This window comes from Drosophila willistoni, unplaced genomic scaffold, assembly GCF_018902025.1.
Source record: "Drosophila willistoni isolate 14030-0811.24 unplaced genomic scaffold, UCI_dwil_1.1 Seg169, whole genome shotgun sequence".
NCBI lineage: Eukaryota > Metazoa > Arthropoda > Insecta > Diptera > Drosophilidae > Drosophila > Drosophila willistoni.
This window is the reverse complement of record NW_025814128.1, coordinates 5472621-5490795: the sequence shown is the minus strand read 5'-3', so window position 1 is coordinate 5490795 and position 18175 is coordinate 5472621. Positions and strand designations below refer to the sequence as shown.

Below are 18175 nucleotides of genomic sequence, written 5' to 3'. Positions count from 1 at the left end.
CTGGTTTTTGCTGAAATTCTAACGGTTCTTTTTAAAAATAGAACCAAAAGCTTGAACACGTGTTTCCATTTTACGCACAGCTGCACGCTTAATGGCATTAATCTGTAGCAAAGTGAACTTGCAATTTGTGCGGTAAACGATTGAGTGCTCCTAAATTAATTATTTAAAATGGATTTTCAAGTTAAATGTATTTACTTTTTACTAAAAAATAATAAATCTAAATTATTTTTTGTAACTCCCGTATAATTATTGTTTAAAGAAACCTATATGTTTGTACTGTTTTTGTGAATGTTTTTGTGTTTCCCCATTTTCCCCAAAAAGTCTTTAATTTCACATTGTTTATCTGTGTTTTAAGATAATAAAAGTGTTAAAGTTACTTGCGGAAATTTGCGGATGTGCTTGCGATCCTTTAATATACTAACTCATCATCGTCTTGTTTTTCAAGGTTTCATTTGCCCAGCGAAGCCTCTGTGTCGTCTTGTTATTGTGTGGCTGTGTTTTGTTACATATGTATACATATGTATCGTGTTTGTCTACAATTTTCAATGGTCATTTAATTTATGTTGTTTAAATAACCATAATTATTTTTAAATAATTCAAATTATTTTTTAATTTATGTTCTTTGCCCGTTTGCTTAAATAAAGTCGCTTTGAAGAAATATTTTGAATTTGGTCTTTCGCCTCTTCATGCAAAAATACGTTTTTTTTAATACTTTTTGCATATATCCTATAAGTCCATCATTAAAATGTGGCAAGCTAGAGGAAATGAACCAAAACAAAAAGTCATGGAAAGAAAAATAAAGTTCAAAAGGATTTTTGTGAAAAACTGAACGTGAAGCTGCAGAATCAAATAATAAAGAATTAAAAAAATGTAGACTTAATCACAGCCGGAAAATGTTATGCGTTATTACAAACACAGATATAATACATTCACTCCTTTTACGGTCCGACCCATTTATAACCGGTCAGAGAAATGTTCCAAAAAAAGATAACTCAAAGTTATTTGACTCTGTATATAGCTTATTGGAGGATTCGTTATAAATATTTTTAATAATAATTATAAGTTTTGCTTCAATTTCATAGAACTAAATTGTTATCTTTTTAACCTTGCAGAGGGTTTTATAAAATTGGTCAGATGTTTGTAACGCACAGAAGGAGACGGTTCCGACCCCATAAAGTATATATATTCTTGATCAACATGAGAAGCTGAGTATAGCCATGTCCGTCCGTCCGTCTGTGCATATGCGTTTTACTCAGCCGTGTTAAGAGCTATCGGGCTGAAATTTTTTTCGGGGTTTTTTATTACCGGGGAAAAATAAAGTATGAAAACCATCAGGATCGGACACCTATATCATATATCATATAGCCCTAGAAGAACTAGAAGAAACATTTTCATAAAAATTGGAGTATGCTATGAAATTTACATATGTGATAATATCGAATATAAAACCCCAGATCCCAAAACTTGAATCGGCTCTGCTCCTAGCTCTGCCGGCAGCGCTGCTTGCTGTCTACTACGTCTTTCGTCATCAACAGAGTACATGCATACACACACAGACGCAACGCTACATAAACTGTATGTGTATGCGTGCGTTGCTTTGCTTTGGGAATGAGGGAAGAAGAAGAACAAATTGGAAAATAGAGAGTAAAATTGTTTTGTTTGTATATTGATGAATTGAGTTGCAGAAAACAAATTTTGAACATGTAAAATTATTATTACCTAGGACTGCAGGGGTATATAAACTTCGGCATAGCTGATGTTAGCTTCTTTGATATTTTTTGTTTAATTTATTTATTTGGTTATGGGTGGGATACGGGGCTTGGCTGGCGTGCGCTCCAATAAATCACTTCCATCTTTTTGCCGCTAAATTTAAATATTTTTTGTAAGCCTTAGTAAATTTTATCATCCTACCACCACTAGAAGTATTTTTGGCCGCGGCTCCATATAAACGTGCAATGGGCACATTTTTTTAGTGTATGACAAAATTTTCAGTATAGCATTCGAAAATATCGATATAAAGGTCAATCGAACCGCCTGAGATAGGAGCGACACTTTTTTTGAATTTTGAACATGCAGTTCACATGGAAAAACATTTGTCGTTTATTGATATTCATAAAAAGTGGTATAAGCATTTCGATTGAAAACGTTCAGAAAGGAGATCAGTTCGATTCCATTCCGATGTTTGTTACATGTTTTAATACCTTAGTATTACGATTGCCTAATACAAATCTTATACAATAAAAAAAGGATCAATATTACATATGTATATATTTTTCTAGATATTTTTCGCAACTTATTGGAGAATAATGGAAAAATATTTAAAAGCCAGAATTTTCTTGAAATTATGAGAAAATTTGCAATATCTTTTCCACAGATTCAAGGGCAAACGATTTGAAACCGAATAATTTGGCTAATTTGGCGAACAGGTCTCAGATCCGATTCCGACAAAAACAGCTTTCAATTTAATGCTCAGTTGCAGTGGCCTCATTTGCCCAATTGTATTATATTTGCGCATGTTTGTATACTTACACTGCCGAAAAGAAAAAGTATGTTAAATATGCCCTAATTAAGAAATGTTTGAATCTTACTTTGTACTTAAAAAATGCGACTCGTCCAAATTTATGTTTGCATTCAACGAATAAACGATAAACTACAATTTAACGACTTATTTTTATGCATTTACATATGTATGTACATATGGATGTATATATGTACATACATGAACTCAACTTTTTATACCAGAGGGATGAAAAGAACGCGCCCAAAAATACATACATACATACATATGTATGTATGTAGATACATATGTACATATAGTGAACTTGAATAATCGATGCATTGCAGAAACATTATCAATATCAACAAAACCCTTAAAAAACATTAATACCTCAAAAGAAATACATATATGTACATATGTACATAAATATGTAGATGTATGTGCTCCATGGAGGTAGCCTTAGTCATGAGAAAAATAATTTTTTACATTTGTATATACATACATATGTATGTATGGATATATGTATGTATATGTACATTATATCTATTAAGACAAAGAGTTTAGAAAATGGGTCTGCAGAATTCGGATACAAAATGAGCAGATCTAACTTGTTAATATTGGATTTTAGCAGTTTTTCTTTTTTATTGTAGACACAATTTCAAGCTACTAAACTGCACATCTGGATTACGAAAAAATAGTTAGGTATAAGTGAAAGAAAAACAATTTTTGGTTCTTGTATGTTTTAAAGCTTGAAAACGTTGCCAGAATAAACTTCTATAACAGGAAATGTGCATGCATGTGTGTACTACGTATAAGTGTGCACACACCAAAGGAATAAGGGAAAAAACTATATTTCATTATATATTTGTTTATATTAGCTCTTCAGTGTACATATCCGTACTAACTACTTTAACCACTGACTCAGGTTACCGCTGTGCGTAGTTTTACCCGACACCTAACTATGCACTAAACTTTCCACGTATTTTTTGATTATCATCAAATCTTTATATGGTTAAATATCATTCACTAAGTATTATTGAACATTTACACAATAATTTTTAAAAAAAAACTTAATTTTTTGTTTTTTGTTGTATATAGTTTTTTTTTTTAATTTTAATTCATTTATTGTTTTTTTCTGTTTGTTTTTTAAAGATGTTTTTAATTAAGTGTAAAATTAGTCCAAGTGCTGCACTTTTTTGTCCCGGAAAATTGTACCAAGAACTGAAATATAAATATCCTTTGAACTCAAGTGTGTCAAATACCCAGGCAAAGCTTTAAATGTACACACTGGTTCTTGTATAAATATACTTCAAAAAGCTTTTTTCAAAGCCGCTTTTTGTTATTCCTTTATTCCGCCCGAATTAATAACAAAATAATAACATCAAAGTAAATTATAAATATTTATTATAAACCTTTATTTAATCTATAAGTATTAGTAACCAAACACATAACTAACGCCATGAGCTGCACTTTCGAACGTAAGTATAATGCTTTGTAGGGCTTTAAGTTTTTCAACATATAATTTATGAGTTTTAGTGTTCACACTTTTATATTTCACACAATCGATCATTTTTTTGTTTATATAAGACAGCCATAGTACATTAGTTTTAGGCGCAAACGTTGTCCAATTGTTTCTACAATAAAATTTATTATAACACGATTATTGATGATTATTGCTACTCACTTAAGTTCCTGGCGCATCTTGCGATATATTTCGTATTGGTCGTCTCCAGTTGCCTCGAATAGTTCCTCATCACTAGAGAGATCATTATAGTAACAAAATTGGTCAAATGTTATTCTTGACAGAGTATAATCAATAATGGTAGTTCTAATTCCCTTCGATGGTATCGTCAGGATCTTGCCATTTAGTTTAAATGGTATTTTTTTTATGCTTTCCGCCTTTATAAGTATGTTACCCCAATGTAAGTCTCGATGCTCAAACTTATATTCTACTTCACCAACAGCCAACGTAGTCATTATCTTAAGAGGGGATATTAAAAATATGTAGTAACGAGTTGTAAAAAGCCGACATGAAATTATACCTGCAAAAAAGCATAATACGCTTGTTCTGCGTTCGTAAATCGAAATGTCGACAGATCTTCACCTGCAAACTTGAGTTCCAAAAGAACAAATAGTTGTTGTTCCTTAAAGATTTTGGGGTGATCATTTTCCGAACCTTTTTCCTCATCGAAGTTCTCCCAGAGATTTATTAAGTATTGTGGATAAGCACCTTTTACGAGCGATACCTACGAATCGAAGTGCAATTTGTTAGGGTTATTAAATGTGTTGGATAAATGAACTGTGAGTTAAAGTAAGTTTAAGGTAAAACTTAACTAATTCATAGTGTTTTAAGTCAAGGTTTAATTAAATTAAGATGAGCTGTAAATTTTCCTTAAAAACAAGTTTTGAGTTTACATAAAAATTTTTGACGTTAAATTCTGGTTTCCGATTTTTATATGTACATATGTTAGTCAAAAATTTTGATGTGTTAATTTATAGCGTTGAGTTCATCATTCTATTGAGATGATGTACTATAAATTTTGAGGGCGTATCTTTACTGTTTTCTTTCTTAAATGAATTTTAATAAAAAGGTTGAATATTCAAACCCGACAAAAACCATTTTTAATTATCATATCCCCAAATTTCAAAAAGATCGGATATATAGAGCACAAGTTACAGTCAATATATGTAATTCCGTTCTGCTACTACTTCGGCATTGCTCGCATCGCTAATAACTGTTTGTGTATGCATGCCGATCACTGATGTATGTATGTACATACATATATGCAAATGATTTGCAACGAGAATTGGCAAAGAAAAAGAAATTGCAGATTGCACCTTCCATTTTTATTCTGAATTTTTTTGACACAAGTTAATAAAAAAAAAACCGCGGATATTTGGATAATATTACATGGATATCCAATTGTAGCTCCCAACACTGACTTGTCAGCTTTTGCAGAGGTAAAATATTGCAGAATGATCTGCAATGTTAGATGCTGCAGTGTCCTACCCAACCTACCCTCATTGGTTTCTCTGCGTTACAAACATCTGTGTTCTGCATTTCTGTAAATGGTAAATAGCACTTTACCTTTACTAATATGTATACAAGTACTACTTAAAAACAAAAATTCAAGAAATTATTTACGTTTTGAATGTTCACAAAGCCCGAAGTTGAATTACGTTCACAAAATTGAAGTCGACACATCTCTTTCGTAATAACAATTTCTGGCAAGATTTGTTCAAAAGTCTTTTGGGTCTCCCCGTTGACTACAGTTTTTCCCTCAATGGGTATTATTTTCAATACTACATCGTTTTTGGGCTTTGTTCTTCCGTTGAATTTAAACACTTCGCCGAAAACTCCTTCTCCAATTTTACTGGCGCTTTTCATGTTAGGAAAAGCATATTCGGTATTAAAGCATATTGCCTTACTCTGTTGACAATACATCAGTACTTGTTTCTCATAATCTATTGATGATATACTAGAATTATTGGAAATAGTTTTGCGTCCACATAGAAATTTCTGATCAGTGTTATTATTTTCGTGCACACTTGGATATTTCACGGATTGCTTCAAGTCCGATAAAGCGTCATTAGTGTGTATACGACGCCAAGAAAGCAAAGACTTACGCCATTTTCCTGGCTGTAAAATGAGTAAACTACTTTTTCCTTGCCGTGCTTCACCCGATTTGGTTTCCATATATTCTGGCCTCCACAATAATGGTTCGAAATTGCTATTTTGCATTTGAGGCTCCTCTTCTGGAAAAATGAGTATTAAAAGAGGTTGTATACTCAATGCAGATTAACGTTATATGTTACCCACTATTAGTATTAATACTAGCATTAAAGGCTTTAAGTACGCTTAATTGCGACCCTGTTATAGGAGACAGTGAACAGCGGAATAGGTGTGTGCTGTAACCTTTAGTACAAGGAGTCGAAATTGGTTTGACTGGTTTGTTGGGATTATCCACTTTATCACAAAATCGTCCGTTTATTTTTAAAGGTTCAATAATATTTGTTAAGGATATGTTAGGATTGGTGTTCTCCAAACTAGAATCAATATTATAAGATACGCGAACATTTTCTTTTATTATGTTTAGCTCACGAAGCAATCTGAAAAGAAATTAATAAATAACAATAATGAAGTGTGTGCACAAAAATATTCATACATACGGTTGTGGAACCAACAATTTATCAAAAGAATCTTTCCATATGCTACTTGACAAAGTACTGTCCATCCCGAGTTTTAGTTTAAATAAGTTCTGGACTATATTCAAAAACCCTTTTAAACACCTTTGTCACTAAAGGTATAATATTTGAGATAAAAAAATCTATAACTTATATATCATTCCCACTTAGCATCATCCACAATTTATGATAAATAATACCCAACCCCTACTAGCGTCTATCCACAGTGCCGAAATTCCACTGGTTTCCACTGGTGAACATCCCCCATCCTAGCACATCTGGTTTTACAGCTGCCGAAGGCAGTCTTATGGTAAAAAATAATGCGAAAACTAATTTTTAATTTGTTATAACATAAAAAGATTTAATAACCATAGAACATATACAGGTTTATGCCAGTGTACATACAGAAACACTTTCTCTCAGAAAATCATTATATACTTTTGTGATGCAATAGGTTAAACCAATCTATACTTCAAGAATAAAGATGACTGATAAATTCACATTTAAATAAAACATAGCTAACGCTTTAGTGTAAAATTAACACATTAAACCAACAACTCCACATGGCTAACTAACAATCTTTCTACAATACAATTCTAATTATAATTACTAAAAACTACTCCAAAAAAGAGTTTAAATGTAATCGTTTTTTAAATCGTGTTTTTTGTGTTTTAGTGTTTGGGGTATTTTATTTGCTTTTATAAGCTTGTATAAATTAAGATGGTGTGTTGGTTCCCGTTAGCTTAGCCGTTGATGGAATCGAACTAAAAGGAATGAATTAGGGAGATTAGGCCGATATACGGTTAACCCTCTAACGCTCGTGAGTTTTTTATCGATTGTCATAAAATTATGTAACAAACAATGAACACAAACTATTTTGAAAAATTTGAATTTCATTAAAGTTGGGAATAAACAATTGAAACTTTTTTTAATTTTAAATTAACTTCAAAATGGTTTAAAAAATGGTCAGTATCAATGATTTTATAAAGTATCGATATGTGTCTTGAGACACTCTTGGGCATTAGAGGGTTAAGTATCTAGATCACTCTCCTTGTGGCTCAGCAATATATTAAAGATTATGAAATGTGCTTACGGCCAAGTGCCGAAAAAATGTGTCGTTATTGTTTAAGTGATTATACAAAACTGAATATATTTAAGGAAATAAAAGAAAACGAAACCTAAGTACATAAATGGGAATTTTAATCTCAAGCCAAATACATAAAAAGTACATATGCAAGGCGTATGGTCATGCTACGAGCTCTTGGGCACACACTGTGTGAGCGTACTTCGTATGGCCTCTTTACGCTAACTTTGAACGGGTGAAAAATATGTAAATAAGGTTCAATCGGTTTGGATCTTTTTTCGCGTTGTCTAACTAAGTATTTAATTTTAAAATACCGCCTAGTTTGGTGTAATCTAAGATTTTGAAGTGAAAAAAAAAATAAAAAGTGAAAAATGTCAAAAATGAGTGAATCTGATAAAGGCACCATATTGGCTTTACGATCAGAAAATTTAAGCCTCCGCGATATAAGCGCTAAAGTTGGGTTTAGTAAGTCTTCTGTCGGGTATTTCTTAAAGAATTTGGAAAAAACCGGAACGCTGAAGCGAAATCCTGTGACAGGATGAAAGAAGAAGACCACTGACCAGGAAGACCGTATTCTGAAGCGCTTAAGCATGGCCAATCGATTCAAAACTGCAGAAGATATTAGATTGGAGTTTGTTCAGTCGGAAGGAGTAGATATTAGCACTCGAACAGTACGAAGATGGCTTCAGGATGCAGGACTTAATGCGCGCAGACCAGCACAAAAACCGGTTTTGACCGCTCAAATGCGCAAAAAACGGCTACAATGGGCTAAAGAGCACGAATCTTGGACCTTAAAAAATTGAAGAACCGTGATATTTTCAGATGAGTCCAAAATAAACTCTTTTTGGTTCCGATGGTATGGCCATACGTAATTGATGGAACAGTAAACGCCGAAAACTACCAACAAATTTTGGACGAGCATCTTCTACCGTCAATTGAGGAGCATCTTTCATATGCCGATGATATCATTTTTCAGGACGATTCTGCTCCTTGCCAAAAAACCCTAAAAAACAATTCAAAATCTAGTGGATTCACTTCCAAAACGAATAATGACGGTAATAAAAAACAAAGGAGGTCCATCAAAATAATGAAACCTAATTTTTTAAGTAGAATAATATTCAATTAAAAAAATAATATTTTATAATAATTTTGATTAACTTCAATAAGGTCGAAATCGAGACAAATACCAAAAACGGAAGGCCCGCCGTTTTACACTTGCTGTAAAAAACCCTCTTTTTTGCATATAGTACAATATACTATTACAAAATATTTGGGAGCGACGATTAGTTGGTTAAGGCGAAGCCCTTTACACTAATTCAGCTGGCGCCCATGGGTATGCACACAAAAAAGGTGGAATCTGCAGTTGCAAGCTTTGCCGTTCTTTTTTCGCTTCATTTAGTTGGCAATGTAATTCCCAACTAGTTTTAGTGTTGAAGATATGGTATGGCCATTACAATTGTGGATTCTTTAGCGAAGTCTGCTGATGATAGAACTTGGTGGTTCTTGAAATAGCTATACAGACAACCTGCTCACCTTTTGTGCTGCCTATGATTTAAAGTCTTACAAATAAATCAGTAAGATTGACCTGAAGCCCCGCTCAAACAAATTTTTTGATTAACTTCAATAAGGTCGAAATCTAGACAAATATTAAAAAAATAATAATTTCAAATAATTTGTAACTCACTTGTTGAGGAACGGATGCTGAACTCTTAAACTTAATTTTATTTGAATGTAAACGATCATTTTATTTTATTATTTTTAACTTTAAGTTGCATGGTCATACCGTTTTTGGCTGATGCAATATGAAGCGTTTGGTAAAAACGAGAAATGTATGTTGAGTTAGTTAATTGCTTATTGTCAACAGAGACCAACACATGGAATAAAACGCAAACCTATTTTTTTTATACAAAACGAACCAGCAAAGTTAATTTATGAATCAACATAAATTTGGTCCTTCGAGCCGGATTTGGATTCTGTTGGGATAAGCTATTCTACTCAAGTTACTACACAAGATACTACACAAGCAGATGGAACTTCAACGGGAGTTTTATGAAAGCATGACAGTAAGTGGAGCTGCCTGTTCGGAGTTAGGGGGACAGGTCCAGCTGCCCAAATTACACATCAAGGATTTATACGAGAGTACCATTCACAACAGGGTGAATCTGAATCTGAATCTGAATCTGGATAAAGCTCAGAAGTTTCAATATCTCAAGTCTTTTCTCTGTGATGAGGCTGCAAGTTTAATAAATCATTTGCCGTTAACAGGAGCGGCGTACGAGACGGCTTGGGCAGGCCTAATGGAACGTTATGATCGACCTCGTCATGTCGTTAACTCGCTTTTGGATAATTTTAGACGTTTACCATTAACAAGGGTGACAGATGTATCCGTTCTACGAAAGATTGCCGATGGGGCGAGTGAAGTTGTACGTGGCCTAGATGCACTTGGCCAAACTAATCGCGACTGCTGGGTGATCTATTTTCTACTGGATAAAATTGATGCAGAGTTTTAGAATTAAGCCGCTGCGAACAAGTCGCCCATTCAAACGTTAAGAAATATACTCGGATACTGATTTCCACAGACTCAAGAGGGTGTCTTAAATGTGAGTCTAAAGAGCATAATGTATACAACTGTGACCAGTTCCTGGCTACTCATTTGCATAGGAGAAACGTTTGTGTTTCAGTTGTCTAAGGCCTGACCATGGTATTTCAAGATGTGAATCCAAGTATAGATGCAAACATTGTCAGGACAAACACCACACGCTGTTACATCCCAAGTCGAAGAAAAGAGCATTAATCCTACAGTAGCCATGATTGCCGAAACTAAGCAAGTAAAGGAAGTCCAATCTATAGAATCACAGAGTTATTTAGCACGTTCTGCAGTAAATCTACAGCCGCGAGGGAAACCAAGGAGTGTATTGCCCACAGCTCTAGTTTTGGCATTAAATTCAAAGGGATCATACACCACTTGTCGTTTTCTCTTTGATAGTGGATCAGAACTATCATACATATCGGAGCATTGCATGCGGTCACTGGGCCTCTTACGCTCACCATCTGGAATACTCGTCTCAGGAATTTCGTCAATCAAGGCCGATACTACAAGAGGGGTCAGCGCAGTACATTTTAAATCAAGGTTCTCGAAGCATACACTAGATATTACAGCTCATGTCTTAGGTAAGATAAGCACTCTATTGCCAAAGGATGAAGTCGACCCGGCCGTGCGCTTTCGACTTTATAAGTTTGTTTTTTGCGCAGACATTATTAAAATGTTTAGGCAAATATGGATTTCTGAAAATTACCGAAATTATCAACGAATTGTATGGAGAGAAAACCCAACTGAAGAGCTGCAACATTACCAGCTTTGTACTGTAACCTATGGAACAGCCTGTGCACCGTATTTAGCCGCACGTGTGTTAGAACAACTTGCCATTGATCTAAAGTATAAATATCCAACAGCTGCCAAGATTCTATTGGAAGATTTCTATGTGGACGATGTCCTGACCGGAGCAAACACGGAACACCAACTTATACGTAACAAGGATGAACTTATTCAACTATTAGGTAGCGCACAGCTGGAGCTTGGGAAATGGGTATCCAATACCTACGAAATCGGTCGTTTAGAAATAGCAGCATCGACAAGTGTGACTGGAGATGCCTCCTCCGTCAAGGTATTAGGAATACATTGGGAACTAAAGTCTGACATCTTCACATATGGTATAAGGTTGAGCGAATGCATAGAAAGTTCAAAAAGACAAGTATTATCAGACGTATCACGCATATTTGACCCGCTTGGTCTACTGGCGCCGGTCATTGTTCAATTCAAGATCCTTTTCCAAGAGCTCTGGCTTTTTAATCTGGATTGGGATTCACCGCTTCCAACTAAGCTGGCAGACCGATGGCGTAAGTATCGCGAAGACATTAACAACATAAGGCAGTTAAAGATACGGCGTCATATTGGGTATGTCGGCAAACGAATAGAGTTACACGCCTTCTCAGACGCCTCAATAAAAGCATACGCAGCAGTCGTATACTCTCGGATCGTGAACCAGGATGGCAGCATAGAGGTTTCACTGATTGCGGCGAAAACACGGGTCGCTCCACTTAAGCAGCAATCGCTCCCTCGTTTGGAACTATGTGGCGCACTTCTGCTAAGTCGGCTGATCGCATCAATCAAGTTAGCTTGGAAGGATCTAGAAAGCACCGTATATGCTTGGTGTGAATCGACAATTGTGTTGGCATGGCTGAATCACTTGCCAGCTAGTTTGAAGACGTTCATTGGCAATCGTACTGCCGAAATATTGGAAGTAATACCAAGGGACTCGTGGCGCCATGTTAATACCAAGTAGAACCCTGCAGACTGCGCTTCTAGAGGAATGCTGGCTGAGGACCTACTCCCGTTTACTCTCTGGTGGAAGGGTCCCGACTGGCTGGCTGAGACACATCTTAACTTAGGTAACGAAGATGATATACAAATCTCTAACTTAATTTCAGATGACGAGTACCGAAAAGAGTTGAAGGCTACAGTATTAGTTACTCTCGCGGAAACCAGGAACGAGTCATCTTCCCTCGAAGAACTCATTGGTCGTGTTTCTTCCTGGCCGAGACTTGTGCGCATTGTGGCATACATTTTACGATTGACCAGGAAGACCGTATTCTGAAGCGCTTAAGCATGGCCAATCGATTCAAAACTGCAGAAGATATTAGATTGGAGTTTGTTCAGTCGGAAGGAGTAGATATTAGCACTCGAACAGTACGAAGATGGCTTCAGGATGCAGGACTTAATGCGCGCAGACCAGCACAAAAACCGGTTTTGACCGCTCAAATGCGCAAAAAACGGCTACAATGGGCTAAAGAGCACGAATCTTGGACCTTAAAAAATTGAAGAAACGTGATATTTTCAGATGAGTCCAAAATAAACTCTTTTTGGTTCCGATGGTATGGCCATACGTAATTGATGGAACAGTAAACGCCGAAAACTACCAACAAATTTTGGACGAGCATCTTCTACCGTCAATTGAGGAGCATCTTTCATATGCCGATGATATCATTTTTCAGGACGATTCTGCTCCTTGCCAAAAAACCCTAAAAAACAATTCAAAATCTAGTGGATTCACTTCCAAAACGAATAATGACGGTAATAAAAAACAAAGGAGGTCCATCAAAATAATGAAACCTAATTTTTTAAGTAGAATAATATTCAATTAAAAAAATAATATTTTATAATAATTTTGATTAACTTCAATAAGGTCGAAATCGAGACAAATACCAAAAACGGAAGGCCCGCCGTTTTACACTTGCTGTAAAAAACCCTCTTTTTTGCATATAGTACAATATACTATTACAAAATATTTGGGAGCGACGATTAGTTGGTTAAGGCGAAGCCCTTTACACTAATTCAGCTGGCGCCCATGGGTATGCACACAAAAAAGGTGGAATCTGCAGTTGCAAGCTTTGCCGTTCTTTTTTCGCTTCATTTAGTTGGCAATGTAATTCCCAACTAGTTTTAGTGTTGAAGATATGGTATGGCCATTACAATTGTGGATTCTTTAGCGAAGTCTGCTGATGATAGAACTTGGTGGTTCTTGAAATAGCTATACAGACAACCTGCTCACCTTTTGTGCTGCCTATGATTTAAAGTCTTACAAATAAATCAGTAAGATTGACCTGAAGCCCCGCTCAAACAAATTTTTTGATTAACTTCAATAAGGTCGAAATCTAGACAAATATTAAAAAAATAATAATTTCAAATAATTTGTAACTCACTTGTTGAGGAACGGATGCTGAACTCTTAAACTTAATTTTATTTGAATGTAAACGATCATTTTATTTTATTATTTTTAACTTTAAGTTGCATGGTCATACCGTTTTTGGCTGATGCAATATGAAGCGTTTGGTAAAAACGAGAAATGTATGTTGAGTTAGTTAATTGCTTATTGTCAACAGAGACCAACACATGGAATAAAACGCAAACCTATTTTTTTTATACAAAACGAACCAGCAAAGTTAATTTATGAATCAACATAAATTTGGTCCTTCGAGCCGGATTTGGATTCTGTTGGGATAAGCTATTCTACTCAAGTTACTACACAAGATACTACACAAGCAGATGGAACTTCAACGGGAGTTTTATGAAAGCATGACAGTAAGTGGAGCTGCCTGTTCGGAGTTAGGGGGACAGGTCCAGCTGCCCAAATTACACATCAAGGATTTATACGAGAGTACCATTCACAACAGGGTGAATCTGGATAAAGCTCAGAAGTTTCAATATCTCAAGTCTTTTCTCTGTGATGAGGCTGCAAGTTTAATAAATCATTTGCCGTTAACAGGAGCGGCGTACGAGACGGCTTGGGCAGGCCTAATGGAACGTTATGATCGACCTCGTCATGTCGTTAACTCGCTTTTGGATAATTTTAGACGTTTACCATTAACAAGGGTGACAGATGTATCCGTTCTACGAAAGATTGCCGATGGGGCGAGTGAAGTTGTACGTGGCCTAGATGCACTTGGCCAAACTAATCGCGACTGCTGGGTGATCTATTTTCTACTGGATAAAATTGATGCAGAGTTTTAGAATTAAGCCGCTGCGAACAAGTCGCCCATTCAAACGTTAAGAAATATACTCGGATACTGATTTCCACAGACTCAAGAGGGTGTCTTAAATGTGAGTCTAAAGAGCATAATGTATACAACTGTGACCAGTTCCTGGCTACTCATTTGCATAGGAGAAACGTTTGTGTTTCAGTTGTCTAAGGCCTGACCATGGTATTTCAAGATGTGAATCCAAGTATAGATGCAAACATTGTCAGGACAAACACCACACGCTGTTACATCGCCAAGTCGAAGAAAAGAGCATTAATCCTACAGTAGCCATGATTGCCGAAACTAAGCAAGTAAAGGAAGTCCAATCTATAGAATCACAGAGTTATTTAGCACGTTCTGCAGTAAATCTACAGCCGCGAGGGAAACCAAGGAGTGTATTGCCCACAGCTCTAGTTTTGGCATTAAATTCAAAGGGATCATACACCACTTGTCGTTTTCTCTTTGATAGTGGATCAGAACTATCATACATATCGGAGCATTGCATGCGGTCACTGGGCCTCTTACGCTCACCATCTGGAATACTCGTCTCAGGAATTTCGTCAATCAAGGCCGATACTACAAGAGGGGTCAGCGCAGTACATTTTAAATCAAGGTTCTCGAAGCATACACTAGATATTACAGCTCATGTCTTAGGTAAGATAAGCACTCTATTGCCAAAGGATGAAGTCGACCCGGCCGTGCGCTTTCGACTTTATAAGTTTGTTTTTTGCGCAGACATTATTAAAATGTTTAGGCAAATATGGATTTCTGAAAATTACCGAAATTATCAACGAATTGTATGGAGAGAAAACCCAACTGAAGAGCTGCAACATTACCAGCTTTGTACTGTAACCTATGGAACAGCCTGTGCACCGTATTTAGCCGCACGTGTGTTAGAACAACTTGCCATTGATCTAAAGTATAAATATCCAACAGCTGCCAAGATTCTATTGGAAGATTTCTATGTGGACGATGTCCTGACCGGAGCAAACACGGAACACCAACTTATACGTAACAAGGATGAACTTATTCAACTATTAGGTAGCGCACAGCTGGAGCTTGGGAAATGGGTATCCAATACCTACGAAATCGGTCGTTTAGAAATAGCAGCATCGACAAGTGTGACTGGAGATGCCTCCTCCGTCAAGGTATTAGGAATACATTGGGAACTAAAGTCTGACATCTTCACATATGGTATAAGGTTGAGCGAATGCATAGAAAGTTCAAAAAGACAAGTATTATCAGACGTATCACGCATATTTGACCCGCTTGGTCTACTGGCGCCGGTCATTGTTCAATTCAAGATCCTTTTCCAAGAGCTCTGGCTTTTTAATCTGGATTGGGATTCACCGCTTCCAACTAAGCTGGCAGACCGATGGCGTAAGTATCGCGAAGACATTAACAACATAAGGCAGTTAAAGATACGGCGTCATATTGGGTATGTCGGCAAACGAATAGAGTTACACGCCTTCTCAGACGCCTCAATAAAAGCATACGCAGCAGTCGTATACTCTCGGATCGTGAACCAGGATGGCAGCATAGAGGTTTCACTGATTGCGGCGAAAACACGGGTCGCTCCACTTAAGCAGCAATCGCTCCCTCGTTTGGAACTATGTGGCGCACTTCTGCTAAGTCGGCTGATCGCATCAATCAAGTTAGCTTGGAAGGATCTAGAAAGCACCGTATATGCTTGGTGTGAATCGACAATTGTGTTGGCATGGCTGAATCACTTGCCAGCTAGTTTGAAGACGTTCATTGGCAATCGTACTGCCGAAATATTGGAAGTAATACCAAGGGACTCGTGGCGCCATGTTAATACCAAGTAGAACCCTGCAGACTGCGCTTCTAGAGGAATGCTGGCTGAGGACCTACTCCCGTTTACTCTCTGGTGGAAGGGTCCCGACTGGCTGGCTGAGACACATCTTAACTTAGGTAACGAAGATGATATACAAATCTCTAACTTAATTTCAGATGACGAGTACCGAAAAGAGTTGAAGGCTACAGTATTAGTTACTCTCGCGGAAACCAGGAACGAGTCATCTTCCCTCGAAGAACTCATTGGTCGTGTTTCTTCCTGGCCGAGACTTGTGCGCATTGTGGCATACATTTTACGATTCATCCAACACATGAAAAACCCCCATGAAAAACCCCTTTCGCTGTAACCTGTGACGAGTACAAGGCAGCCAGGAACCCATGTTTGCAGCAACGAAAGGAACGAAAAGCGCTACGAAATGAAGGATGCGTATCAAAAGGCTAGAAGCTGTGTACCCTGACGCCGATTCTAGATGACAGTGGGCTTCTACGTGTAGGAGGTCGCCTCAATAATTCAGAGTTATCATATTCAGCCAAGCATCCGCTTATCTTGCCGAGGAAGCATCGCATATCTCACCTGATTTTGGAACACGAGCATCAACATAATCTACACCCAGGAGTTTCGGCCCTCTTTGTCATAGTTCGTCAACGTTTCTGGATAATGGGAGCCAGAAATCTGATTCGTAAAGTTACTTTCATTTCACGGCGAGGCAAATGTGTGACGATGTTCAGCGACAATGGACGAAATTTCGTGGGAGTCAAAAGAAGTCTTAACGAAATGGAACAATTAGTTCAATCCCAGCTGTACAATAACAAGATAGCAGAGGCGTTATCGATCGAAGGCATCAACTGGAAGTTCATACCGCCACATGCCCCTCACTGGGGAGGCAAATGGGAATCGGCTGTGCGCTCTGTGAAGCTTCATTTACACCGAGTAATCGGCCACGCCGTTCTTACATTCGAACAAATGCATACGTTGTTAACACAGGTGGAAGCGGTGATCAACTCAAGGCCTCTTTGTGCCACTTCCGATACAGACGTTGGATATCTTTCGCCCGCTCACATGCTGATCGGCCGTCCTTACACCACAGTGCCAGATGGAGATTTGGACCAAGTGCCGGCAAACCGATTGGATTACTGGCAGCAATCTCAGGCCATGTTGCAAGGCTTTTGGAAAAGGTGGCATCTTGAGTACCTTACGTCGTTGCAGCAGAGGCCAAAATGGTTAATGAAATCGGCAAACCCGAAGCCTGATGATCTCGTAGTAGTAAAGGATTCTCATACTCCTCCGGCTTCATGGATCCTGGCCCGCATTATCGAGACGATTCCTGGCCCAGACGGTCTAGTACGAGCACTTAAGTTAAAGACAGCTACAGGAGAGATCACCCGTCCCATAACCAAGGTGGCTCCCCTGCCAGTTTTAGAAACATTGTTTCAGGGCCCGGCGGTATGTTGAGGAACGGATGCTGAACTCTTAAACTTAATTCTATTTGAATGTAAACGTTCTTTTTATTTTATTATTTTTAACTTTAAGTTGCATGGTCACACCGTTTTTGGCTGATGCAATATGAAGCGTGTGGTGAAAACGAGAAATGTATGTTGAGTTAGTTAATTGCTTATTGTCAACAGAGACCAACACATGGAATAAAACGCAAACCTATTTTTTTTATACAAAACGAACCAGCAAAGTTAATTTATGAATCAACATCACTTAAATATAAAAATAAAAATATATGTTTGTGTTCCTTAGCTTTTGAAATATTATCAATAATTTTACTTTAAGACTTTTTCTATAAAAAAAACATTACTGGAATCTAAAAAATATTTGTTTTGGTTAGCAAATACATTTATTTAATAAGTTTAATAAAAAATTTTTGGAAACAATAAACACAATTTTTAAAAATTTACGAAACGAACATTTTTTTGACTGTCCGGATTTTTTTGTCCGCTACTGTATTTGTGTTTATATGGAACTCGTCACTGCAACCAGCTGCACAGACTGTTCTAAGGCTTAGTGCGGG

The 18175-nt window shown here is 37.0% G+C and overlaps 4 protein-coding genes across 6 annotated transcripts in view; 1 reads left to right on the top strand and 3 right to left on the bottom strand.

Annotated features, from left to right (window-relative positions):
• Positions 1-3517, bottom strand: part of LOC26528752 — a 51757-nt gene extending 48240 nt beyond the window's left edge. Inside the window, exon 1 of the mRNA XM_047012560.1 lies at positions 3403-3517. The gene's annotated coding sequence lies outside the window, so the exon portion shown is untranslated. The remainder of the gene's footprint in view (positions 1-3402) is intronic.
• Positions 3518-3884: 367 nt separating this feature from the next.
• On the bottom strand, positions 3885-6178 carry LOC6652663 (serine/threonine-protein kinase haspin homolog). Its single transcript, XM_023181276.1, has 4 exons — positions 6125-6178; positions 4540-4743; positions 4182-4477; positions 3885-4131 (listed from the first exon to the last, which is right to left on the bottom strand). Exons 3-4 carry the CDS (start codon positions 4472-4474, stop codon positions 3930-3932), a joined length of 495 nt encoding a protein of 164 aa, XP_023037044.1. The 5' UTR covers positions 4475-4477; positions 4540-4743; positions 6125-6178; the 3' UTR covers positions 3885-3929.
• Positions 5305-6835, bottom strand: LOC111519623 (serine/threonine-protein kinase haspin homolog). Of its 3 annotated transcripts, XM_047012563.1 has the most exons (4): positions 6668-6826; positions 6318-6607; positions 5643-6253; positions 5305-5560 (listed from the first exon to the last, which is right to left on the bottom strand). In XM_047012563.1, the coding sequence occupies exons 1-4, from the start codon at positions 6730-6732 to the stop codon at positions 5519-5521; spliced, it is 1008 nt and encodes a 335-aa protein (XP_046868519.1). In that variant the 5' UTR covers positions 6733-6826; the 3' UTR covers positions 5305-5518. The 3 variants fall into 3 exon arrangements, with proteins under 3 accessions (XP_046868519.1, XP_046868520.1, XP_046868521.1); XM_047012564.1 differs by lacking the exon at positions 5305-5560 and having other exon boundaries at positions 6187-6253; positions 6314-6607; positions 6668-6834; XM_047012565.1 differs by lacking the exon at positions 5305-5560 and having other exon boundaries at positions 6199-6250; positions 6314-6607; positions 6668-6835.
• A 10043-nt stretch (positions 6836-16878) lies between these two features.
• Positions 16879-17610, top strand: LOC124460947. The gene has a single exon (XM_047012533.1). The coding sequence runs from the start codon at positions 16879-16881 to the stop codon at positions 17608-17610; it is 732 nt and encodes a 243-aa protein (XP_046868489.1).
• Positions 17611-18175: the final 565 nt, after the last annotated feature.

What these genes read in the sequence shown, in the direction of transcription:
- LOC6652663 (XM_023181276.1), bottom strand. Translation starts at nt 4,474, where the DNA reads ATGACTACGTTGGCTGTTGGTGAAGTAGAATATAAGTTTGAGCATCGA. An exon ending in AAGATGCGCCAGGAACTTAA is followed by an intron (nt 4,132 to 4,181) that starts GTGAGTAGCAAT and finishes ATTTTATTGTAG; the next exon opens with AAACAATTGGACAACGTTTG.
- LOC111519623 (XM_047012563.1), bottom strand. Translation starts at nt 6,732, where the DNA reads ATGGACAGTACTTTGTCAAGTAGCATATGGAAAGATTCTTTTGATAAA. An exon ending in TGCTAGTATTAATACTAATA is followed by an intron (nt 6,254 to 6,317) that starts GTGGGTAACATA and finishes TCATTTTTCCAG; the next exon opens with AAGAGGAGCCTCAAATGCAA. An exon ending in GCTTTGTGAACATTCAAAAC is followed by an intron (nt 5,561 to 5,642) that starts GTAAATAATTTC and finishes TACCATTTACAG; the next exon opens with AAATGCAGAACACAGATGTT.
- LOC124460947 (XM_047012533.1), top strand. Translation starts at nt 16,879, where the DNA reads ATGTTCAGCGACAATGGACGAAATTTCGTGGGAGTCAAAAGAAGTCTT.